Genomic DNA, 27,132 nt, shown 5'->3' on the forward strand with positions numbered 1-27,132 from the left:
CACTCTTTCCTATTTTGATTTACTTTGATTAAATATAATGAATAGTTAAATTGCAAAACATGACAATTAGGGGAGATGGTGTCTATAGATGAGCATACCAGAGCCTCAAGTTAATGTTCTAGTGACATCGATTTTAATCCCACATTGGCAGATTGTAACACTTGAATTCAATATTAAAAAGAAGTTTGTCTAATGATGATGATGTTGGTTGTTGCTAAAAACTCATCTGGTTCACTAATGTCTTTTAGGGAAGGAAGTTTGTTATGCTTACCAGGTCTGGCCACCATGTGACTCCAGATCCACTGAACAATTAGGGATGAGCAATACATGCTGACCAAGTCAGGGATGCCCACATCCCACAAATTAATAAGAAAAATGAGAGCTGAGTGGAGCACAGCATTCTCAACTGAGGAGTTGAAGAACTCAAAACTGAGGTTCTGAAGCATCAGTGATTATACAGTGGCAAATGTACACAGGCAATTTTCATTATAAGGAGAAAGTGAGGACTGCAGATGCTGGGGATCGGAGTTGAAAAGCGTGGCGCTGGAAAATCATAGCAGTTCAGGCAGCATCCCAGGAGCAGGAAAATCAACGTTGATTCTCCTGATCCTCAGATGCTGCCTAACCTGCTGTGCTTTTCCAGTGCCACAATTTTCATTGTAAACCTGGTTATAGTAATTTATAATGGAAAAGTTGAGACAGAACTGTGATAATAACACATCAGTAGAAAACAATGATTTGCATGCAGGAAAAGCACATAAGCATAAAATTAACAGCATAGATACTTTCAGATCTCGAGATATTTTGTTACATTTCACATTTATTGTACTTGATTGCATCTTATTTGTTAAGTTCAATGTTTATTGTATCTGATCTATTCCACACATTCTGTTGCTTTAGTACTTGTTTTGCATTTCAAATTTCCACCGGCGTTTTCAGTTTAGCTGGAAGATTGACAAAAGCAGAGGTAGTTTTATTTTATGTAAAAAGACAGAAACAAATCAAACTATGATCAATGATGAGAACAATGTCCAATTCATTATTAAAATCACTTTCAATTTTTCAGATCCAACTGCAAAACCTGACATGTGCAAGCAGTTGGCTTTTAAACGATTATAAAATGATATATCTTTTAAAAATAAGCTTCTTTTCAAAACACAATGGCTGCCAAATGATGCATATTGTCGACAGAGTAAAAGCTACATTTTATCGAAAGGTAATTTCAGAGGGCACAAACCTGCCAAGAGGTAGTGCAAAAACTTAGTCTGGTGTAGTGAAACAGTTGGAAAGGACTTGACAGCACAAACATCCACGAGAAATTATTGGATAATCTGAGAACAACTTGTCAGCACAATAACTGTGTTACTGAAAGAGTGGGAAAGAGCTGGTCAGCAGATGCTTCTTAATGTTGAACAGGTTGCTAGTCGCATTCTTATGGGTTTCAATGTACTTGTTGCTGATATCACTTGAAGCTTTAAATTGTGGCTGCAAGCCAGTAATATGAAGCTGTGGAATATTCGGATCTTTTAGGTGTAGCCTTGGTGAATTGTAGGAATATCGCAATGGAGCAGATTTCTCATGGACAGTTCTAACTCTATTTGCATCTGTGGCAGGTGAGGATCTGGAATGCTGCATGTCTTTAAAGTTCAACATATCAAGACTCAAACATTTCAAATTTACATGGAGGGGATCTCTGAGCATCTGTCGATTGGGCAAAATTAGATGTTTTACAGACATACTCATCTGCGTGATCTTCGATCTAGGCTGTAAACGCTGCTTGTTGACTTTCTTAATTGCTTCAGTCTTGCTAAACTTTGGCACTTCATAATTGTGTTCCACTTGGTCACCTGGGTCAAGTTTGGTATTGTTTTCAGTTTCAGTAGCTTGGGTTGTTTCAGCAATGTTATTTTTCATTTCTTGCATTTCATCCCATGCTTTTACAATACTGGTGCCCAGAACTTTGGGGCTGCTTAATTTCTTTGCTTTTTTACGGTTATAAGAAGTGTAATTCCTTGGCTTGTGGTGATGTTTGGAAATGCTGGAAGTTTTTATTTTACTGGAGTTATTGGTATTGTCAACAGTTTTCTCTTTCCCACAAGTGTTGGAACTGCCATTGTCTTGAATATGGTTGGGATCTTGGGAAATATTATGATTCTTGGCAACGTTAGGATTGGGACCTGTGGAATTGTTTAGATCATTGGAATGAATGGGAATGGGAGAATCTTTTGTATGGCTGGGATTTAACAAATTGTTTGTAGTGCTGGAAGAACTGGAATTTGACAGGTCCTTTGCACCGTTGGAATCAGTCAAATTTAAGGGATTTTTTGTGACACTAGAATTATTAGCCGTTAATGAATCATTTGGAGTACTGGAATTATTTGAATCTAATAAATATTTTGCCATGCTGGAATTAGTCGAATTTGATTGACTTTTTGTGATGCTGGGATTACTGGGATTTAAAGAATTGTTTGTATTGCTAGAATTACTATGATTCAAAGGATTTCTTATCGCACCAGAATTCATTGAGTATAATACATTTTTTGTGATACTGAAGTGGTTGGGAATTAAAGAATTCCTTACCATGTTCAAATTATTGAAATTTAACAGATTCTTTGCAATGCCGGTATTATTGAGATTAGGTGGAACTTTGCTCTGAATTGGAAGTAAAGGATTCTTTTCATTACCAAAATAGATGAGATTCTTTATATTGCTAGTATTGAAACTCTTTGCAATTGGTAAATTAAGAGGATGTTTTGCAAATTCAGGATTGCTGTCGATTGTGGCAAGTTTTGATTTGATTGGATTGCTGCATAGTTTGGGATAGTCTCTATTTTTGGCAGATTCGGTGTTAGCTGCTTTATTTACATCATCATTCAGGGCTACTTGGCGGTTTTGTGATGTGAGACCACATATTTTTTGCACGGTTTCAGAGATCTGGGAAATGTTACGCAATCCATTGCTCTGGCTCTTTGGAATAAGTGCCAGTGGTTTCTTGATGCTTGATCCTTCAACGAGCAGATTGATTCCTAAGTAAAGGGGAATGGCCATAGAACACTGTAAAAGAAAGTAAACCAAATTATTTGTAAATGACAAAACAAAGCAAGATCTCATATCAGCATTTATGGCTATCATAAAATCCCTGAACATTTGCATTATGGGGATAATAATAAATTATTGGATTTGATGCATATCCAATTGTGGCAAGTAAAAGATATGTGGAAAATTGGGTAAAATAAATGACAGTTAATTTGATGTTTTCAAAAATCTAGGGATAATCAGAGAAAACGTTAGCACTTATTTTTCTTTAATTTAATCTTGGATTTGCTTAAATGTTCAGTGTGCTTCTTCCATGAAGTTACAGGAACTAGTGGATGGAGAAAGGATGGAGGTCAGGGAAGTGTCGGGGCGGGAGGAGGTGGGGGAGTTGCGGTTTGTGGGTTGCGGGGAAGGGGGTATGGATGGGGGTACAACAGATCTTGGAATAATAAGATGCGTTCGGCACAATTGTCAGTCATTGAATCGTCTCAGCTCCGAAAAAGCGAATTTAGTTCACGCAGACCATACGAGGTGTAGTGGACAGCGAAGAACGTTACCTCAGATTACAACAGGATCTTGATCAGATGGGCCAACGAACGGGCTGAAGAGTGGCAGATGGAGTTGAATTCAGATAAATGCGAGGTGCTGCATTTTGGGAAAGTGAATCTTAGCATGACTTATACACTTAATGGTAAGGTCCTAAAGAGTGTTGCTGAACAAAGAGACCTTGGAGTGCAGGTTCATAGCGTCTTGAAAGTAGAATCACAGGTAGATAGGATTGTTTAGAAGGCATTTGGTATGCTTTCCTTTCTTGGTCAGAGTATTGAGTACAGGAGTTGGGCAGTCATGTTGTGGCTGTATAGGACATTGGTTAGGAATATTGCATGCAATTCTGATCTTCCTATCGGAAGGATATTGTGAAACTTGAAAGGGTTCAGAAAAGCCTGGCTTGCTGTGTTTTCCAGCCTCCTGCTTGTCTACCTAGAAGTCGTCAGCCAGCCAACAATTATGATTACTCTTTAGTGAGTAACTCCAAGGCTTTATAATTAGTGTACCAATCACCCTGAGTCTCCTGTGAAAAAGTGAAAGAAGTGGAAGGAGATCAGGCAATAAGAAATTTTGGGGAGCAAAAAGAACATTGTCTCAATCCTGTGGACCAGTGGTATTAAACTGTGCTTCCCTACTGCTTATTTCCTCCACCCGTAACTTCAATTTGTGTGTTTAGGGATTTTTAAGAAGGGAGTTAGAGTTTCAACTAGTGGAGCTGTATGTTGGTCGTTCACTATTTTGTTTACTTGTGGCTATAACTTATTTATTTATTGTATATTATTGTATTAACTTATTTATTGTAATAAACAGTAATTTTTGCTGAGTACAGGAACTTGGACAGTGTTTTCTGTTAATCTGATTCCATTAGATAAGTAAATTATGGACTTTGCGTGCTTTAATTAAATTATTAAATTTGATGGTGACTTGGAGAGGCGGGGTTTCAGAATCAGTGCACTTTCCAAAGTGAATCGTGACAGACTGGAGAATCTGAAATAAAAGTAGAAAGTGCTGGAGAAAAGCATTGAGAGAAACAGAGTTATTAATGTTCAACTTCAATATCACATGCTTTCAGAATCCAACATCTGAGTATCTGAGACTCTCAGGTTTAAAGCTGAGAAGATAAGAGTTTTTTTTAGATAGTTTCTTCTTCTTAGTCTATTTCCTGTAGCGGTAGGCCACTAACCGGATTATACATTCCTATTTCATTGTAATGTTTGTCCAGTATTCTGAGCAGGAAGCAATCATTTCCCTTTATTTCCCTTTGCTTTTCCCTATAGTCAGTGGCATTTATATTACCTGTTTATACAGAAGCTCAAATCCACCTGTGTCACAGGTCTTCTCAGTTCTTCGGTCGATAATCACTTTTATTGTATCCTCCTGAACATTGCTGCACAATGTGGCTGTCACTGGTGTTGAAGGTGACATTGTGGGGCTACAATTAATTTCAATTAGCCATGGTTTAAAGTCCTCTCCCAACAGGAAATCGGCTCCGTACAGCTCGAAGCTGTTCTTGCGAGGTTTTACAATGTCCTGCATTACCTGCATGGTATTCACAATTGCCTTCTTCATGCCTGGAGAGATGATATCGTCCCAGATGTTTTCAAAGCCATTTTTGTTCAGATACTCTTTGAACTGGTTACTCGACCACATATTGTCTCTAGGAACTAACGGGTGGCGACTGGAGGAGGCCACAAAGTGTTTTTGGATTGAGTTATTGCACAAGTGAATTGCTCTAAAAAACAAAGAGAGATTTGTTAGCTGAAATAAGATGAACTGCAGTTATCTTTAAGGTGAATGATCATTTACATAGAGGATTTACACATGACTAACATTGCACAACATAAAGCATTGCTTTAGTATTGTAAGGAAAAATATCTGTAAGATATGTCTGACTTACAAGCTTATGTGGAACAATGAAAGGCTAAAATTCCATAACTGATCATTTCAATCCCAAGCAAAACCTAACAGCTATTGAAAGCATATTTCAACAGATAAATGGTGCAGCAAAACTGTCGTTCCCCTTTGCATATACTAAGTTGGTAGGCTGCAAAGCATAATTCCCTGATCTGCTATCACTGAACCTGATTTCCACATTTACAATGAATCTTGGGAACTCATTGCCTTCTCCAACTTCAAATTGTAGTCAGTCATATTTAGGTGAGAAAGGAGAAGCTAAGTTCTACAATCCATTTTAAGTCTCTCTTCCTGCCTGTTTTCCATCAGATGGGGCTGAGAAGAGGGTAAGAGAGTTCAAGTCAAGTTGAAATTTAGGGGTCAGAGTAAGATATTTTGGGAAGGCGATTATCATTAAATTTTTCTCGTTTGTCAGCCACCATTTTCATTCTAGCACAACTACTGTTCATTGCATTGACCTACGGCTGAGAGTCAAAAATATTACAGCCCTTTCAACCCAATTTGGCCAACAACCCAAAGTCCCAGTTCTTTAATGGCACTGTCTTCAAGTGCACATGTTCCCCATTTATTACCCTTATTGTTAATGAGATTTCATTCTCAATGAACTACCATTCAAGAGAAATTGCCTGAGTTGTCATGGTGATACATACGTGTCTAGATTGTCCAATGAGAATGCCTGAGATGAGAAGCGTAGATAGCAGTCTTTATAGTACCAGATCGTCACAGGGTTCCAGTCTGTCACTAAAAACCATTGCCGCATATCGAATTTTGTCCCATAAATAAGCAACGGGTGTTCAATGTATTTCTGCACTACCCACTTGCCATCTGTGATGAGAGTTGTCTGGCCATAAACTAGCTTCACGATCTGCTCCAAACGGTTCATGCAGGTGATTCCTGCAGAGATAGACAATAAAAATCTCACTTTCCACCCAACTGAAACCACACTTCAGGCAAATAGTCAGAAAGAGGTGTAGGTTACAACACCGACAGTTGTACTGGAAATATACACTCTCTACCCTCCAATTGAGGAACAAACTGAGAGACATATTTATGTTTATAAATAAGCTCAAAGAATCACAGAGTAGTACAGCACATATGCAGACCGTGGATACATGGTAGAACTATTTAATATCTCATTTGCCAGAGTCCTGTAAATTTGTTCACATATTTACTTAATTCCCTTTTGAAAGTTACCATTTTGCCATCATTTCAATTAGTGTATTCACATAAGTGTCTTAACTCCTGATTCAGTTTCTCTGCTTTACTGAGCCTTCATGACCCACTGCCAATTCTTCCCATCTAGTCCATGAGATCTCCTCCATCACTAACTCTTCCAACCTTCTCCTTCCTACCTCCAAGGCCCTTCCAATCTATGGCCCCTGAGGCCTTAGTGATATTTTATAATGCAAGTCTTACAATCTCCATCACCATCAGTTCCTTCTGATACACACCCCATCTCAAGTCTCTTTTTATGTCTCCCCACCACTCTAAAACCTTTCCAATCTCTGCCTTTACGGTCTGTCCAATCTCCAAATGTCACTTGATCCTACCAATAATCTCCTCCACAGTGCCCAAATCCTCCATCTACCTCAACATCTATGATTGTCAAGCTCTCAAGGTATTCACTCCCCCAACCTTCTCCACTCCACGCGTGAAGGCTGGTTTGAATGTTATCTGGATTAGTGGTGCTGGAAGAGCACAGCAGTTCAGGCAGCAATAGTGTGGCTGAGCAGTCTAAGGCACTGGATCCAGATTCCAGTCTTGACAGGGGTGTGGGTTTGAATATCACCACGGCCAATTCTGCCGATCAACTCTAACATTAAATGTTATCTGTTTGACAGGCAAGTATCTTCTCAATCTGGCTGGGAGAATAAGACTAAGCTGTTAATTAGCACCCAACATTCCCATCCTGCTTCCAGGCAAGTGTTTTAGCTGAAGCCTGACCAATATTTTATAAAGGTTTAGCATAAATTCCTCACCTTTGTGCTCTACACTTTTATTTGTAAGGGCAAGGATCACATCTGATTATTTTTCGTAGCCTTTTCAACTTGTGCTGCCACCAAAATTTTGGGTAGACACACTCTCAGGCCCTTCTGTTTCTGCATTCCCTATAAAATTATATAATTTAATTTATATTGTTCTCTTATTTGTCTGACAGAAATGTAAAATTTCATGCTTCTCCAAATTAAATTTCATCTGTCATGTTTCTGTCCATTTTACCACTTTGCCAATGGACTTCTTAAAACGTGTTACAATCCTCCTCATTGCTTATTCCACTTCCCAGTTTTGTGCCATCTGCAAATGTTGAAATTATCCTCTGTTTATCCAAATCCGGGTAATTAATACATTTCAGAAAGAGCAGGGACTCCAATATCAACCCTGGGCAACACAACTGCATATGTTCCTCTGATCTGAAAAAGAAATAGCCTTCAAAACAGAGACTCATTGAAGGACAGATCAGTAATATTTTTCTACAAGGAATATACTGAAGTAGTGTAACTTTCCAAACTCAAGAAAAGCAAAATAGATTCTACCAACAGAGTTGAAGCCTTCATATGGTCTGTAACTGATGGATGCATGACAGAAATGTCTTCATGGATATTTGATTTCCTTTACAGAGTGAAATTTTCAAAATATATTGTAATGCCTTTGCTCAGTGGCTGTATGACAAATTATTATTGTCTAACTCTGCTGGGGAAGCCCCTCTACATGAATGAATCTGTCACTTTTATTCCTCTGGGGTTAATAAGGCAGAACTGGATACCAGTCAATGTGTGGATGTCTATTTTGCAGATTACTAGCACATGGTTCTATAACAGCAGAGAAGATGCAATGAAAATGCACTGTTTCCTTGAGTCTGGCATTTCCCACTTTATTCTTAACGTGGATAAGCGATGAGGAATTCACTGAAGAAACTGAATCCCATGTAACTGCCATGGAAACCATTGCACAAAAAAAATCTTTTACAAAGAGGTACAAATTTTTGACATTTTTCTTGGCTTTGAAAGAGCTGATATATTGTATAAGTCTGGCTATTTTGTTTTCAGCATGGCAGCATGTCTTTTATGCTTCTTATATTTTACAAATACATAAATATAACTAAATATTGTCTGACTGCATGCATTGATTTGGTGACATGATCTTTTCTGTCTTAAGAACTGGTGAGTGGGCATGATAAAATTGTGATAATCTCCCGTGAAAAAAAGTACTCCAATTAAGAAGTTATAAAATCTGTAGTCACATAGCAGTGAATGAAATGCAAGCCTCAATTCATAAAGAATCTGGTTTGCTTAAGTACCTATTGACTTAACAATTAATACCTTGGCATGAAACCACTCGAGAGGTAACAAGATGCATCAGTAATGTTAATCTCTCCTTGTAAAAGGGAAATAAAAAGTGTGGATAAATAATGCTGACCCTCCCATATAAAGGGCATTCTAAAGGTATATTAGTTATGAGATCCTTTCCAATACATGAGATGACCAAGCAATTTATGTTTCCCCTCCTTTACAATACAAAGAACATAGAACTAGATCTTATAGCTTAGTTTCAAATCATAAAGGTTGCGGGCCACTTTGGATCAGACTCTGTTCTCATACCTCTGCCACGAGACTGGGCTCCAGGTTTCACAATCCAGATGTTCCGCATTCCTTCCATCTTCAGCTGTGTATTCACTTCCTGTAGCTGCTTCAGCATATTTTCACAAACCGCGGCATAGATCTTCCAATTCTGAATTGTTGCTCCCTCACTGAGACAGAGGTATATGACAATGCAATATAAAAGTACAAAAAAAGCTTCCAGAAACCAAATCATGCAGGTCTTTACTGTGGCAAGTGGACTGTTGTGTTTTATAGTTTTAGATTGAGAGCATTTTGGAAGCAAACAAAAACTATTTTTTGAGGCTTATTTCTAGATGAAATTTTAACATGTTATGATAGAATATGATGTTTGGTTACTTTAATATTTTAATTATTTAAATTTTTAAAATCAACCATCTGGACATGTTACGACACACCTCCATGGCCATTACATCCGAAGGTGGGATTTGAATACAGACCTTCCTGGCCCAGATTTGGGGATTCTATCACTGGATCAGAACAGTCTTTTACTACTGGATTTCTAAATCTCTACGCTTTTTACTTTTGATAATGCCCTGCAATGTACACATTGTCCCTTCACTCTCCATCAAAATTAAAATTAAAAACTCACATCAAATTACAACTTCCTTAAGTTGTGTTATTCTCTTGATTACCAAGTTTCTTGTTGCAATTTTGAGGCAATATATTTACTTATACAGAGGCAGAAGGTTTCGTGGTCAGGAATCTCAAGAAGAATGGGTTTCCCTACGGCCCTGGTGGAATTTAATGAGAAAGATTGCATTATTGTGTTTGCATTCTGTTCCCCAGTCCCAGGCAGCCAGATCAGGATGTTGGGTATCTGTTGGCATGTTATCCTTGCAGAAAATGGCTGAAATCTGAGGACAAGGAAGTGAGAGGAGGAACTTGAGCTAGGTTTTGGGGAAGGAGGGGTTTGAAGAAACGTTGATGAATCATAGATGTGGGAAATCAGAGAGGAAGGAGGCATGGAACTGGGAGACAGGGAGAGATCCAAGTGAATTTGTGCGGTCGACTGTGATAGGGTGCCTTGGAGGACGTATGAAGACAACATGGATGTGCAAGGAGAATGTTAGATTGTGGTGGCCCAGGTTGGACATGATCAATGGGGACAGTAATAGATTTCCTCAGAAAATCAGTGAAACACTCCCAGTTGTCCCTGGTCCAGACCAGTTCACGTGAGCCACTTAATTGTTTCTTCCACTGGTCCTCACCACTCTGTGGCTGCTCAGTTCCTCAAGAGACTGGAAACCCACCCAGCCCATATAGAACAGAGACAAAAAAAAACTGTGATGTACATTTTCATTAAAATATTTTAGAAAAGATGCTTTCCTCCTGAGGGGAGGTTGATGACTTCCACTATCTTGTCCACCAACAACCCTCAGGTTCCAGTTGTTAAAACTGTACGTTGGTGGGTTTGAAGTGGCTTGGGCTCGTGTTTGAAAATTTCAAAACGTTTAGACTTTTTATCCAACCAAAACTCACCTGCACTAAAAGCTAAAGTTACCGCATTGTGACTGAAATATGACACTTTGGTCATGTACATCTCCATACAGTATGTAGTGATTCTATGTTTCAATGGAACTGTCATTACTGGTTGAAGACAATTGCCTTGAGTATTTACCTAAATATTTAAAAACTGACCAGATGTAAATTTAACATTGGTCCATTAAAGCAAAAGGAAGAGGTAGGGAAGGGACAATGGGTTGCAAATTATGTGGTGGGGCCTACTACTGCCTCACCACCCTGACCTGAAGATACCCACCTACACCCTACCATCACTGCCTCCCCAAATCCCACTTCTGCCAAGACTCATGCTGGTTGCACATTCCCTATTCCTCAGATTCAGATGCTGGGATGCTGAACTACCTCATTCAGATCAATGCTGTTTTTTTTCTGTCACCAAGAATTGCCACACACTAGTGGTGACTAATGGTGGGGCAATGAGGGGAATTGCCAGATATGCATCAATTGGAGGGAAACAGTGTACCTAAGAATCCTCTTCTTCCTCCAATTGCTTACCAAGTGAAGGCATGGCTTTTGACTAAGGCCTTCTTTGAATGTACTTCCTCATTATTTGAGGTTATGTGGTCTATTCATTACGAATTGTATCTTTATAGATGTTGCTGCAGTAGCCGTGCCTTACCATTGCCTTGAATGGTAGGCTTTCCTTTGCTGATCAGAATGTCACCAGGATATTGCCAGATACATAATGACCCAGAAGTCAAAAAGAACTGGGTCAAATTCATAGTGGGTTGTTAACTAAAATCTTTATGACACAGTTCATTAACAACTGCAAGTTGATCATTATCCGGCAAAATCATTTCAAACTCTATTGTAAATGAATGTGGTCTAATTAAAGGTCTGAAACATATCTAAGATAAAGACAAGTTCTTTTGTAGCAAGTGATAAGATTGACTCTTAACTGCCTTCCAGGCAAGTAGAGATGGGCAATAAATGCTAGCCGAGTATTTGAATGTGTTCATTTGAGTGAATAAATTGCAAGTGCTGTCAATATATTTTACAAACTGACTTCTAAGAAAGGCAACCGACCGTTTCAAAGCAGACATCAAATTATTAGATGGCATCAGCTATTAAGAATTAATCCTGAAATATGGAAATTCATGCTTCTAGTTCTGGGTAACATTGCTGCCAGATGAACCAGTTCTACTTACTGAATGACCTCATAGTATTGCTGGATGGTCTCCTCCCAGCATCTTTCTGTCACTGCCGGTGGTGTATCGAGACTCACATCAATGTCTTTGTGGTCCATGGTGTTTAAATATTCCTCACAGGCACGGAGTGCTGTCTCGACTAGTTGAACTGGAACAACACCACCCTTCTTTTGAGTCTGCCTGTGAAAAGCTAAGAAAATCAAAAATGTAGTTTCTATTTGTCATTGTCTGTCAGTAACCAGTCTAATAATTATACTCACAATGAAAAGTAAACTAAAATTTAGTATTACTATTTCCCCTTCTTTTTACTGCAGCTTCTCTACATTCTTATTCTCTCAAGACGACATGGATGCTTTTTTGGAAAACTGTACATTACGTAGGCACCAAGGCCCTATGACATACAATTTTAGTAGCCCTTCTTATATGACCTACGTAGTTGGTTTTATTAGGCATTAGCAGGCATCATAACTAGGCTGATTCTTCTGTACATCTAACATCCTTGTAAGTAAATTTTCAACAGAGTGGGTCAGTGGATAGCAAACAGGTTTTTCTTCCTTACTCAGAGAATATGATATCAGGTCCTGTGCCATCAGTATATAATAAAAATGAAACAAAAATCATTACGAAGGTCTGGATATCATTGGTAAGGCCAACAGTTATTGGCCTTTCCCAGATGTCCATGAGAAGGTGGTGTGAGGAGGACTTCGCAGAGTTGACTGGGTTGGGTGTCTGTTTCACATATTTGAATATGACGATGCTTCGGTCAAAGCCGAATGATCTGTTTCTATTTTTATTACCTTTTCTCTGAGATAGTCCAAATCTGTATGGCTCACTGATGCACTGCCTTTATTTATGATACAGTCAAGGAGAAACTCTTGCCAACTTCCATTTTCATAAATATTCTAGTTTCGGCATTGAAGCTTTCATTATTGGCCTTTTTTACCCCTTTTGTGAATGACTTAGCAACAGGTTTTACAAAGAGGTTACCACCTCCACAAGTAAAATAAATTGACTTTTGCAGAATATACAGAACATTCATTTCATCCTTAAACATGTCAAATGGTGGGAATTCTTCACACTGCTGGAACAAATTCTACCAACTAACAGTTGTATTTTCATAACAGTCTGCTATTGTTAGAATGCATTTTGGGTTTCTCCATGACAACGGATTAGAGTTTGGTTACAAATCTCGTAACTCTTCTTCCAATCAAATTAATGTTGCTGTGCAATCAGTTCAATTGTCAACAAAATGTTTTCATTCATTTTGGACTAGATTTGCACAAAACAATATAATTTAAGAGATATATAGGGTATAAGTTATTTGGTTCATCTGGTACTTGTCAATATAATGTTAGAATCTAACTATTAATGTTGACATGAGATTAGAAAATAACTAAATTAATAGATAATGGAATAAAGGAGCAATAAATTAAAGATATGCTCAGTGTGGGCATCCTACATCTTGAGTTATCCAAGTCTTGATGAACAGAAGAGTCCTCTAAAATCAAATTCCAGGAGTTTTGAAGATTGAAACTCACATTGCATTTAATTTTTTTCAAATGCCATAATTCTAACATGCGTCGCCATTTGCTAAACTGGCTTTAGTGGTACTCAAAATGCCACTGAGGATCTGACATGCCACATCTTATCTTCACCTGGCCTCAATGAGTAACATGCTACTTAGAATTTAGAAATTTTAAACATAAATGAAAAATCATGCCAGCATACCCTGAATTAAAATACCTTATGTCTTGTATGTACTATGTAAACGGCTGTGGCATAGGATCAACTAATTCACCTTAAATAACAACCCAGATGAAAGACTGATGCCACAATTCATAGGAAGTCTTCAGACTCCAACAATATTTAAACGGATAAATCATTACTGGGAAAAGGAATGTTTAGACATTTCTTGCAATCCTATGATAATTTTATGTTTGATACTTTCCAAGTTAAATACAGAATAAAAATGCATCCATGTTTTGTATGTCCCTAAATAAAAAACATTATCTCTACTCTTGGAAGTCCAAAGTGTAGTGGTCTACCATTTTAGCTTTCCACTTCAAAGCCCTTTAAAATAACTCTAATATTTATGACAAATTGTGAGTTGCCTTTCCCCTATTGGCTCAGTCCAGAAGAACTGGATTGAGACTGTCCAAGTGCATTTTACTTAACATTATCATGTTCATCAAAGTAGAGAATATAACACATGAAACTAAAAGGGCCATCAAATGTGATTTTTTCACCATTCATCTTTTTTGGGTCTATTGCTGTCCAGTAAAAATTAGTTTTTGAAAGGTGTATATTTGCTTCACAAAAGAGTCAATATATACAATTGTGTATAATGGTGAAACCCATGCTCACTTTATTTTCTCTGCTTCGTACCACAATGAACTTCAGAATTGCATTCTTTAGTTTGTGTCATCACGAGCCTAAAGGTCCCTTTCTCCTCAATATTTTGTAACAGTGAAACATGGGACTTCCCTTTCTCTACTACCTTCCATCACAGAAGATCTTGGTGCCTTGTCTCTCCAATCATGTCCTTTGTGAGGCATATCACTCTTCTTCTTCAGTTCCACAACCCACTTCAGTATACTCCGGGCTGCTGTCATTCTGAAATCCTCTGAAGACAATGAAGGATAATGATTAAGACAGTCCATTTGTCAAGCTGAGACAATACGAAGTAGAACAAAGTAGGAGACTCACTTTGGTAAAATTCTGTAATCTTTATCATAAATGGATGTAAGTTTGCTCGCTGAGCTGGATGATTCATTTTCAGATGTTTTGTCACCATACTAGGTAACATCATCAGTGAGCCTCCAGTGAAGCACTGGTGGTATGGTCACTTTATATTTATGTGTTTAGGTTTCCTTGGGTTGGTGATGTAATTTCCTATGGAGGTCATTTCCTGTGGTGATGTCATTTCCTGCTCTTTTTCTCTGATGGTGGTAAATGGGATCCAGGTCAATGTGCTTGTTGATAGAGCTCCGATTGGAATGCCATGCTTCTAGGAATTCTCGTGTGTGTCTCTGTTTGCCTTGTCCTAACATCATGGAAATGACTGCCAGACTACTCAGACCTCTTGGCATCATGGTAGCCCACAAACCCACCAACACACTAAAAGAGCAGCTAATGAATTTGAAAGACCCTATACAGACAACAAGGAAAACTAATGGAATTTACAAAATACCTTGCAAGAACTGTATCAAACACTACATTGGACAAACAGGCAGAAAACTAGCCACCAGGATACATGAACATCAACTAGCCACAAAAAGACATGACCCACTGTCAGTAGTATCTTTACATGCAGATGAGGAAGGACACTACTTCGACTGGGACAATGCATACATCCGAGGACAAGCCAAACAAAGACATGCATGAGAATTCCTAGAAGCATGGTACTCAAACTGGAACTCTATCAACAAACACATTGACCTAGATCCCATTTATCACCCGTTGAGAAAAATAGTAGCAAATAATATCACCACAGGAAATGACATCACCAACCCAAGGAAACCTAAACACGTAAATAAAAAGCAGACTATACCACTAGCACTTCATCGGAGGCTCACTGATGACATTACTTAGTATGACAATAAAATGTCTGAAAATGAACCTTCCAGCTCAGTGAGCAAACTTACATCCAAATCCTCAACCTGAGCTACAAACCTTCTCAAAATTCAGTCTACCATATATTCTTGAATAATAGCTGATTTGTGTATTAGTTGACTCCCAACTTTTAGCCAAAAGATCCAAGCCCTGTCTACTTACCACTGCTTGCAACATCTCCTGCAGCTCAACTATCTCTCTCTTGACAACTTTCCCACTCACCATTATAATGTATGCTTTCATGTCTTTACAATGCCATCTTTATGATGAACACCTATCTTTTGCTTTATACATCCTTACTGTAACACAGCTGGAATTATAGATTCCCTACAGTGTGGATGCAGGCCATTCAGCCCATGCCGACCCACAAAAAGCATCCAACTCAGACTCACCTTATCCCTGTATTTCTCAAGGCTAATTCACCTAGCCTACACACCCCTGGATGCTATGGGCAATTTAGCATAGCCAATCCACCTAACCTATACATCTTTGGACTGAAAGCCCACACAGATACAGGGAGAAATGCAACCTTGTACAGACAGTCACCCAAGGGTAGAATTGAACCCTCATCCCCTATGCTCTAAGGCAGCAGTGCTAACTGCTGAGCCATCATGCTACTGGGGGTCAAACCCATTCTCGTGCAAACCTCTTCATTCATGCAAACATGGAATAACACAATTTTGAAGGTGGCTATTTAGTTCCTTGAGTCTGTGTACATTAACACACACTGACAGTGTTACCATAGCCTGGAGTGTTACCAGTGTTTCCACTGTGTTCACTCCAATCTGTCTTTTAATATAGTGATAAGATATCAAGAAAAAATAGTCATTGAGATTGCAAAGCAGACAACTAATTGTGCAGCAGCTAGAATATTCAAGATAGTGGAGAAGAAAGTTAGAGCTTGAAAGAAAGTTATCTACACAGTTTAGATTGATGATTCAGGATAAATGGATGAGCATACAGCCACATTAAATCATGAAATACATCAATGAAAATCATCAGAATGCATTCTGAGGGATCTATCCAAATCTTTGCCCTAAAACTAAGGTGGCATAGTGGCCCAGTGGTTAGCACTGTTGCCTCACAGCGCCAGGGACCTGGGTTCGATTCCAGCCTCAGGTGACTGTCTGCATGGGTTTTCTCCCACAGTCCAAAGATGTGCAGGTCAGGTGAATTGCCCATTGTGATAAGTGCATTAGTAGGGGAATGGGTCTATGTGGGTTACTCTTTGGAGGGTCAGTGTGGACTTGTTGGGCCGAAGGGCCTGTTTCCACACTAGGGAATCTAATCTAACTAAATGGAAAATATAGGCACCAATAAAGTTCAAAGCCATTCCTAGGTAGTGTATCAAGCTTTATGAAAAAAAGCAATTTTGTACTGTGACAGAAAACCAAGATTTCAGTGTCTCCCGTCAGAACCTTATTACTCTCACTGGGATAGCACCTAGGAGCTCAAGCCATACTTTTCCTGGAGTTGTCACACAAAGTTTAACTTGTTAATAGAAGTCTATAAAATCGCAAAGCAACTTAATTTTCAGATGCAGTTTCAAAGAAAATGTGGACCAGGTTCCTGTATGTCTTAATTATTTAATGCAAGTAGTCAGATTGAACTAATATGTTGCAGTGCCGAGGGTGAAATCTATATAGAAATTGTGCTCAAAGAATGTGGGATATCCAATGCAGTTGAGGATACAGAAGATTACTGGTGAAATTATACGACTGATGACATGATTGCCGATGGTGATAATGTTGATGATCCATATAACGATGCAATTCAAGAATTGGACTGGACTGAGCTAATTCGTGCTGAGGACAAGAGTGAACTTTATATTTTAATACATGTTGAGTGATACGTGGCATTCTTTTCTGTTCTATGTTAAAAACTGAATTAAATTTTGTGGCTTAAATTTAGATAAATTTAGTCAACAGAAACTGCCTCCATGGAAGTTATTTATTTGTAAATAAAAATTGTAAGGAGAAAAATAATTGTTGTTTCTTGTGCAGGGAAAGGTTGACAGAAATAGTCTCCAAATTGGCAGCTCTGAGACCAGCTGATGTGCCATCATAAACATTCAGGTAGTGAAATGATGGGAGAGGGTGGATATCAACCTTTAAAAATGTTACTTGTGTTTAAGTCAACAACCTACTTTTTGTAAAAGATTTGGCCTCAGAGATATGACCTTGTATGACAATTTACAGAAATTGGGAGATTATGTAGTTAAAATATTGTCTGAATTTGTAATGAGTCATGCTGCTGAAGCATTAGACAATCGGCACAGACAATCTCCTTCTATAGCTGTTATAACTCAATGATCCATCACTCTCCTATGTGTTGTTATTTATTATTTTTACTTTTTTTTAAAAAACATCTGAGACTAGATAATGTTTCCCATCCTTCTCTCCCCTCCTTTGCCCCAATCGACCACCACTATTATCTCCCTGGATTATGACCCTCCTATGTCTAAAAGGGAAGACATACAACATGCTGCTGCCATTTCTTTAGCAAAAACAACTCAAGTATTAATGAGACCAATCTATGCATATAACTTCAGAGGATTGTACAATTTTTGTGTTCATGAAATTGTGGGAGTAGTCAAATTTCTTTTATTCATAGCAAAAGATTGTTCATTGCTTGCACCACTATCATTATCTATGTATGTAGTTGCTAGGAAACAATGTATTTCATTGCCAGCAAATCACATGTAGATCCCAGAAATTTGATTTGTTGTTTAAATCTGGCATGATTTTAAGTTGTTTCCGATAGGATAGAAGTGGTATCCTGCTTCACAAGAATCATAAAAATTCAGAAAATATTGCAACTTTTGGTAGCAGACCCTGAAGTGGGTGAAATTATGCTGAGGTGCATGACAAATTATCGGTTACGAATTTTGTTTATCATAATCTGAGTACTGTGTTGCAGCACTGCAAAGCAATTGTACAGTACTTATTATTTAAAAACATATTAGTTTTTCATATAAGAGAATATTGTCAATTAATTACCAGCAAAAATTCAGTGCAGTAATTTCAGATAATGAGTGTGAAATAGTTTAGTTTATTCATTTATTTTTATTCATTCATGAGATGTGGGCATCATTGGCTAGGCCAGTATTTATTGCCCATCCTAATTGCCCAGAGATAATTTAATTGTCAACCACATTGTTGTGGTACGGAATCACAGAGAGGCTAGATCAGGCAAGGATGGTAGAATTCCTTTCCTAAAGAAGATTAGTGAACCAAATGAGACTTTATGGCAATCAATATACAGGTTCCCACTAGGCCAGCTCTTTATTCCAATTTTCTAAAAGTTAAATTCAAGTTTCACCATCTGTTACCCATGCTATCAGAACATTAGCCTAGATAATTGGTCAAGTGATATTACCATGAATTCATTACTCTCCGTATGTGTAACATCACCCAAACTCCTCAAAGAGATAAGGGGTTCATAATTCTCTGACTAGAAATCCAGTATTTTCTATCATTAGATTAGATTACTTACAGTGTGGAAACAGGCCCTTCAGCCCAACAAGTCCACACCAACCTACCTAAGCGCACCCACCCAGACCCATTTCCCTATGTTTAACCCTGCACCTAACACTACGGGCAATTTAGCATGGCCAATTCACCTAACCTGCACATTTTTGGACTGTGGGAGGAAACCGGAGCACCCAGAGGAAACCCACGCAGACAAGGGGAGAATGTGCAAACTCCACAGAGTCAGTCACCTGAGGCGGGAATTGAACCCGGGTCTCTGGTGCTGTGAGGCAACAGTGCTAACCACTGTGTCACTGTGCTGCCCACTTGTATGATTTGATTTGATTTATTTTTTCATGTATTTATTACAACAACACTGAAAAGTATTTAGTGTTGCCACTCTCTGGCACCATCTTAAAAATGTAGAATATGAAGCCAGAAAAATAAAGCAATAAAACAATATAAACCTATCTCAATAGAGTTTGGTGGCGTTTGGAACAGCTCCCCCTTCTAAATCAGGCATGGACCTGGATTTGGGCTCCTCCACCCCAAAGCCTTGAGTCACTGCTGCTAATCTGACAACACTGTTGCAATTGCACTTCACCACTCCGCTGAAAGAAAGAGCCAGTGCTCTCCTGTGCCATCTCGCCACAACCAATACCACCACCACCATGAGTTCACGCTCGGCTGGCCTCACTGATGCAGCTTTTGCCATTGCTGCAGGGTCCTGCGCTGGTACCAAACGGACCTTTGGCCCTGCCTGTGAGTCTGGACCAGGGGATTAACTTTGGGATCTGTGCCTCACTTCCAGGAGATGAGACCAGGGGTCCTGATATGTATAATATTATGAAGCTGAGATGCTAATCAAACATATTTGATCCATCGCTTTGGCTGCTCATCTTGAGTTGCTGTTTATGTAAACTGTCCATTGTTATTCTGGATACATATCTATTTCAAGACATTAAAATCAGTTTTGGCATGATGTAATAGGCAATAACTTGCAATGATCATGCTGTGATATTGATGTTAGCTGCAGTAATATAAATGATGAATGGGTCATGCAGAATTGAAGAATTCAATTAACTTTTATTACAGCTTTTGGTATTTACATATGTATATTACACGTAGGACTTGTATGTTTGGGCTTAAGCTAAACAACTCAAATGTGATGGAGCACACTTCTGAGCTTGTCATGCTGCAGACATCTGAGGTCAAGAAGACAGAGACAGAGAACTTTATACTATATGCCATGGTACAGTGATGACATAACAAGCATGTCCCTCAAAAAGTATATTGCATATTTGCTGCGAGACATAATATCCTACTTATTCCAAAGGAAAGAAAGTAGCAAACATAGACGCGTTGTCAATTCAAAAAGAGTTAACAACATTAATAATTCAAATTTAATATAACATTTGAGGCTTAATAATGCATCCTGATCTGATGATCACATATCTGTCTGAGAGGTGTGTGTTATTCTCAGTTGCTCTTGGCTGGCAACTTAGTTGTTGTCACACACCGTCATTGCACAATCACCAATATTTTCTTTCTCAGTTCCACCATGGAGCAAGGAAGAAAATTCTGGTGGTTGTGCAGTATTTGGTGTATCATACATTGGCCTGAGCTGGTTTCCATTGTTTTGCAGTGTAGCACCATGATAGCTAATGACTTCGCATGACTTGGGCTCAATGCTTATCTTCAAAACTTTGTTCTTACATAGATATATGTGACTGCATTTCTGACTCTCACACTCTGGTACTTCACCAAACTGTAACAGTTTCATTGTCCTTTGTCTTAGAAGAAGAAAATCCTGTGGCCCTTTATTCTCACTACTGTAGGTATGATTTGAATCTGATGAATGGCTATGTTGCATGAGATACTGGCAGCATTGCTACTTCTGGACAATCAGGCAGAAGATTTTGTGAATCCAAGCTGAACTTGTATATTGGTAAGGCAGTGTGATTGTCGGTGATCCATTATACACAGAGACAGACAGTCTTCTGTAGATTGCACCATAGTGCACCTGATGTTCATGCTCAGAGCATGTTCAGATGCATGTCGTTTAGAATATGTACTAGTAATATGTTGCCACTGGCTCCTGTATCAGTTTTGGCTTTCAGGGTGTGTTGGCTTACCTTTTGGGGACATATGATCACATGCATCATAACCATTCATGAGATTCAAACCACACTCACAGTAATGACAGTAAAAGAGCCACAGGGTATGCATCTAAGACAGAGTAGTAGGAAATTGATAAACCACCAGTGAGCAGGTTGGAGAACTACCAGAACTAAACACCTGACAGAGCGTGAGTCAGAAATCCAGTCATAAAATCTTGTGCTTATCATATTATCAACCCAACACACCACGTTGACAACATATGAATGGCTGAAACATCTTCCAAAGGTTGTTTTTCGTTTTGCTGATTGCCCACTTTCTTGAAGTAATCGTGTATACTTGGACCATCTTCTGTACTGCGCTACCTTTTTGGTGAGACAGTTTGACTTTTAAAACCAGATTTTCTGCACATACATGCCTAATACTCTTCAGTGCCGTGTGCTTTTTGTATGTAAAGAAGTGCCAAACATCTGCTGGGTAGGTGCGACAAACCACATCTATGACAACACTTGGTGGTTTTGTGCACTTTGTGGGCTATAGCAAGTGTTGTCTGCTATTATGGCTTCTTGCTGCTGGTCCGGGTACCAATGATGTGACACTTTTTCTTGCCTAGAAGATTTTCTGAACACTTAGAATGGTGTAGAGGTGTTGACCAATTTGATTAGTCTCTGAGCTCTTCTTCAGAGAAACCACATTCATATCTTTTGCTGAGGCATCTGGCCCCATTGTCATCAATAGACTGTTGGGGTTTCTGATTGTATGATATGAGTTGGAATCTGTTAATTCAGAAGTTGATTTCTATTTTAATCTGGATCTTTAATATCCTCCTTAGAAAAATTGGATGTATTTATTTTGTGAAGCCTTTCCTTGCCAATGACAAAATATGTGAAGAGCTCTGCTCTTAGGATCATTTATGACTTGATCTGCAAAGTAAAACTGCATAAGTTCCTTAATTAGCTGCAGTTCAATGGAGATGTCACTTGCTGGCCAATCCATAATCAAATATTTGTCTTCCATTTCTGGTTGACTGTGACCTTTTGCTTTATTAAAATAGAATGCAGGGTTTTGTTCCTTTCTCTTTTTCGATTCACTATCCTGTACTTTCGTTTTTCCTTCTGCTTCACTTTATTGTTCATGTCTGGACTCTTTAAGAAGCCTTGAATGTAGGAAGTTCACCTTTAAATGATAAAGGCCTGTAGCAGGTTTCAGTCACATGAGGGAGTTCGCACCAAATAAGGGCCAATGAAGACACATCAGCTTTGGTGCTAAATTGAAGGAAATAGAATGGCAGAACAATTGACTATTGCACACAGATAGTCTTCCACAGTTTGGGAGTCCCATTTTTAGTGCCTACAACACTGACATTCTGAATGGATTGGCTTATAGTTAAACAGGCTACACAGCTTGGACTGCCAATGTCAGTTTTAAGCCTGTAAGAAATCTTTTAGTTGTGGATTTTGCTTTTAAAACAATAAGAAGTCTTTAATTGCTGTACCTTAAATTTTATGCCAGCAAACAGGCTGAAAATTGTTGTTTTATTTTATTCTGTGTGAAAAAAATAAAATGGCTTCTATCTTGAAGAGTCTAAACTTTAAGTGTAGAGACACTAAACCTGCCTCCCGTCTCTTTATTTTGGTGATCTATACTCCTGTGAATATATACTCATGGATGGTCTTTTGAATGCTTTGCAATCCAGGGCTGTCCAGTCTTCAGTGGGGATTCTTTTAAAAGCTATTACTGGTGCTTACTACTGCAATGCGACCATGACGTGATAGTAAGGTGTGTTAGCAGATAATCTGCAATATTACACTGTGATACTTAGCTTAGCTCCCATAATAAATGAGATGAGAGCCATGTAGTACTGAAGAATTCAATTAACTTTTATTGTAGCTCCTGGTATTTATATACATACACTACAGACATGGGCATTTGTGTTTTTGGGCAGCTAAGCAATTTGAATGTACTGTAGCATGCTTTCCTCAGCATATCATGCTGGAAGAGGATATAGCTCAGTAAGATGGACACTGAGAATTTTATGCCATTAGGTCACATGCCATGATATGGTAATGACATCATGAGCATGTCCCTTAAAAGGTATAGGTATATCTACTGCAAGACATAATGCAACACTTTCCTTCTAACGTAAAATTAGTTCACAAGGTCATGAAAACAGTTGACAAAGATGATCTAAAAAAAATTTAATATGGCAATAGAACATATTTTCCATGGAGAATAATAGACTTGAGGATAAGTTATCAAGGATGACTATTGAAGTTATCAGTATAAACTTGTTCAAGCAGAAATTGCACGTGTTTCTGTAAAGGGATTAAGGAATATTGTAATAAGGAAGGTGGTTATAGTTGATCTAGTCAAATGGATAGCTTTGTTCAATTTATCAGCCTCGTAATATTCCTATAAAAGCTTATGTTCCAAGTGGAAAACAATCGTCTTGATTACATACCAATAAATGATTGCTTTTCTTCTTCGACTGCAATTCTATAGCATCGTGGGAAAAAAGTGTCAGGATTCACTCCATTAAACCACTGGAAATTTCTGAGATTTACACAAAGTCCTGCCTGGAAAGAAACAGCAGCATTACACATGTGTATATGAGCTGAAACAGCAAGATATATGACCATAAGACATAGGAGTGGAAGTAAGGCCATTCGGCCCATCGAGTCCACTCTGCCATTTAATCATGGCTGATGGACATGAGCTATATTTTGGGCAATATAAGTTTTACTTGGTAAAAATAATCTAAGCAATAAATACATACAGCAAGAGATCAGTGTACACAAAGATTTAGAAATATTTTGTACAAGGACTGAAACAATATAACTATTATACACTTAGAAACTCTTTACAATTCATGATTCTTCAAACACAGACAGAAGTTATACAACAGTTACTCAGCTGAAGTATTAAAATACACTTCTATTCTAGTATTACTTTTGGTAACAAGCAGTTTTACTTCATGAGTATTGCAGTTAGTAAGAACACAACTTGAATCTCAAGGGTCAGTCCAAACTGACTGAAGAGAAATGGACTGAAATTTGCGGGGGAGGGAAGTTAATCTGACTCGAGGTTGCTCTGGAATTTGGTTGCACAAAGATCTGAATTTACAGCATTCATATTGAGTGTCAGAAGATGAGCTGAATTTTACAGTGGGAGTTAGGTTGCCATGGGTGGAGTTTCCTGTACAGACATCTGTGTCTCATTTGAGATACCACCAAGGTATTTTTGTTCACCATATTTTTTTCTACTTCCCTGCCCTTCAGTTCCAGCCCCACTATCTGATTGGGATCTACATGTTGGCCCCAGTGAAACCTGGACTTACCTTGAACATTAAGGCCCCCTTGACATCTCCTCTTTGGGTCCACATGCAGTCCCAACAGTGACCACAGGTCTTGGTGGCACTGCTGGGATAAGAGAGCTGCCAGGTACTTGATTGGCTGGAGGTGGGAATTCCTCTTTGATGGGGTGGAGAATTGACAGCTGGTGAGTGTAGAAGCAGAATTTTCATCCCTAGTATTTTTAACATTCCAAAACCTTATTTTACATATACATACATGCAATTAGGAGCTGGAGTAGGCCACTAAGCCTCTTGAATCTGCTCCACCGTTCAATAAGATTATGGCCTCAGCTCCATATTCCTACTTATCCCAAATAACAATTATCAAGTAAACTATCTATCTCTACCTTTAAAACTGTTTAAGTTGTTCTGGGGAACAACTCAATCTTCTTAGGGGACAAAAAAAATCTTCATTTCTATCTGAATGGAAGACAACTTATTTTTAAACTCTGTTCCCTATCTCTAGTCCCTTGTGGGAGGGACTAGAGCCCTCTCAGGACTTTGTACGTCTCGGTAAGATCACCTCTTATCCTTCTAAAGTCCAGTGGATACAGGCCCAGCCTGGTTCAATCTTTTCACATAATTCCCCAAACTCAAGCCATCAGCCAAGTTAACCTTCCCTGAACTATTTCTAATGCACTTATATCCTTTCTTAAATAATGAGATAACTATATAGTCATCCAGCTGTTGTCTTACCAATGTCCTGTAGAACCACATCAAAGCATCCCTACTTTTATATTTTATTCGCCCAGACTAAAGAACATTTCACTTCACTTTATAATCACTTGCCGAACCTGCATACTAATTTAATGTGATTCATGTAGTAAGTCACCAAGATCACTTGACTTCAGAGTTCTGCAATTTCTCTCCATGTAAATAAATATTGTTTTTCTTTTCTTCTTGTCAAAATAGACAAGTTCACATTTTCCGACATTATACTTCAGCTGCTGATTTTTGTCCACCCAATTAACCCAACTCCATCCTTTTGCAGAACTTCTTATGTCCTCTTGATAACTTTTCTTATCTATCTTTATACCACCAGCAAATTTCACAACAATACATTTGATTCCTTCAACCAAGTCATTAATACAAATTACCCCAGTACCGATCCCTGTGGCACTCCACTTGTCACATCTTGACAACCCAAACATGATCCAATTATGTCTACTATTTCCACTTAACTAACCAATCCTTTATCTATGCTAATATGTAACCCGTGCCCCCCCCCCCCCCCCCCGCCCCCCAACAATATAAGCTCATTTTCCAGTTACCTTTGACGTGGCAGCTTGTCAAGTACCTTCTGGACATTTAAGTACAGCACATTCACAGGTTCCATGTTTTTTATCACTTCAAACATTTTCAATAAGTTAAACATTGTTTCCTTTTCCCAAAAATCATGTTGATTTTTCCTGATTGCACTGAGCTTTACTAAATACCCACTATATTAATCTTAATAAAATATTGGAGCATTTCATCTGTGACAGATGTTATGCTAATTGGCCTGTGGTTTCCTGAGGCTGGATATTATATGTTCCTGTGTTTCTTTTTGGTGAGGTAAGTGGGGTGTGGGGTGTTGGGGGGATGGTGGCATGATGACGGCATGATTGGCATGTAATACAGGTCACCGGTTAGCCCACGACATGCTAGCCCATCTCTGAGTTTTGCCCCCATAATATGATCTGAAATTGGCAATAAGCTCACCAGATGTACATGGATAATTGCTTGTCACCTGAGCTTGTTCAATGTTTCAAATGACATAAAACTGTTGATGTTGGTAGGAGTGGGTTCACTTTTCTAAATAAAAGAAAAGTGCAAAATGGTGGGAAGGAAGAGGGTACTATCTTCAGGTTAGTGTCTTTTGTCCATCTGTGCCCCCCCACCAAGAATATGCAGACTCCTCCCTCTAATCGTCATATACTTGTCATATACATATAATCGTCATAATCGTTATCGGCCCTTTACTCCGGCTAAAGGTGCCAAAACGCCAACGCTCAAAACTCATATCTTATTCTAGAATACTTCCTTAATGGGCCTGCCTACAATGCTGGCAGTGTCCTGGAGCTGCCAAGACTCTATAATGTGTTTAGCCTGCAGCTTCGGAGGATAGTATTTCCTCCCTCTGAGTGGTTGTGTTCCCACTATCCATCAGTTTACCCACCCAAAAGTGCCTTATGGCTGCAGGGCAGGCTTGTTGTTGGTTTGGAGAAAGTCAGGAATGCAGATGTTGGAAAGTCAGAGTCGAAAGGTGTGGCGCTGGGAAAGCACAGCAGCTCAAGCAGCATCCGAGGAGCAGGAGAGTCGACGTTTCGGACATAAGCCCTAAATCAGGAATGTGGAAGGGAAAAGAGGCTGAGAGATAAATAGGAGGATGGGGGAAGGGGGCTGAGAAATAAATGGGGGCTGAGTGTGGGTCTGTGGGGCAGTGGGAGTGAAGATAGCTGGGGAGGCGATAGGTATATGTAGGTGGGAGGTAATGATAGGTGGGAAGGAAGATGGACAGGTAGCTCAGGTCAATGGGGTGGTACCATGTTGGAGAGTTGGAACTGGGATGAGGTGGGGGGAGTGGAGATTTGGATCCTGGTGAAGTCGATGTTGATGCCATGTGGTTGAAGGGCCCCAAGGTGGAAGATGAGGCATTCTTCCTCCAGTCCTCGGGTGGCTTGGATTTGGCAGTGGAGGAGGCCCAGGACTTGCATGTCCTTGGGGAATTGAAAGGCAGAGTTGAAGTGGTTGGCCCCAGGGCAGTGGGGTTTGGTGCAAGTGTCCCAGAGATGTTCTCTGAAATGAGAGTT

The 27,132-nt window shown here is 39.0% G+C and overlaps 1 protein-coding gene across 6 annotated transcripts in view; it reads right to left on the reverse strand.

Moving 5' to 3' along the window:
- Positions 1 to 824: 824 nt before the first annotated feature.
- The window catches only part of LOC122558896 (tubulin tyrosine ligase 3-like), a 71,576-nt gene continuing 45,268 nt past the window's right edge, over positions 825 to 27,132 (reverse strand). For 5 of the 6 annotated variants that reach the window (XM_087994170.1, XM_043707820.2, XM_043707819.2 and 2 more), the window contains 7 exons: positions 23,450 to 23,564; positions 14,286 to 14,411; positions 11,789 to 11,978; positions 9,099 to 9,247; positions 6,150 to 6,393; positions 4,882 to 5,317; positions 825 to 3,054 (listed from right to left, as the gene is read on the reverse strand). In XM_087994170.1, coding sequence (XP_087850296.1) covers positions 1,363 to 3,054; positions 4,882 to 5,317; positions 6,150 to 6,393; positions 9,099 to 9,247; positions 11,789 to 11,978; positions 14,286 to 14,411; positions 23,450 to 23,564 — 2,952 coding nt within the window. In that variant the 3' untranslated portion in view covers positions 825 to 1,362. The remainder of the gene's footprint in view (positions 3,055 to 4,881; positions 5,318 to 6,149; positions 6,394 to 9,098; positions 9,248 to 11,788; positions 11,979 to 14,285; positions 14,412 to 23,449; positions 23,565 to 27,132) is intronic. The other variant, XM_087994171.1, reaches the window with a different exon arrangement.

This window comes from Chiloscyllium plagiosum, unplaced genomic scaffold (assembly GCF_037043375.1).
Source record: "Chiloscyllium plagiosum isolate Xiang-an unplaced genomic scaffold, Cpla_swu_hap1 HiC_scaffold_14, whole genome shotgun sequence".
In the NCBI taxonomy this organism is placed as follows: Eukaryota; Metazoa; Chordata; class Chondrichthyes; order Orectolobiformes; family Hemiscylliidae; genus Chiloscyllium; species Chiloscyllium plagiosum.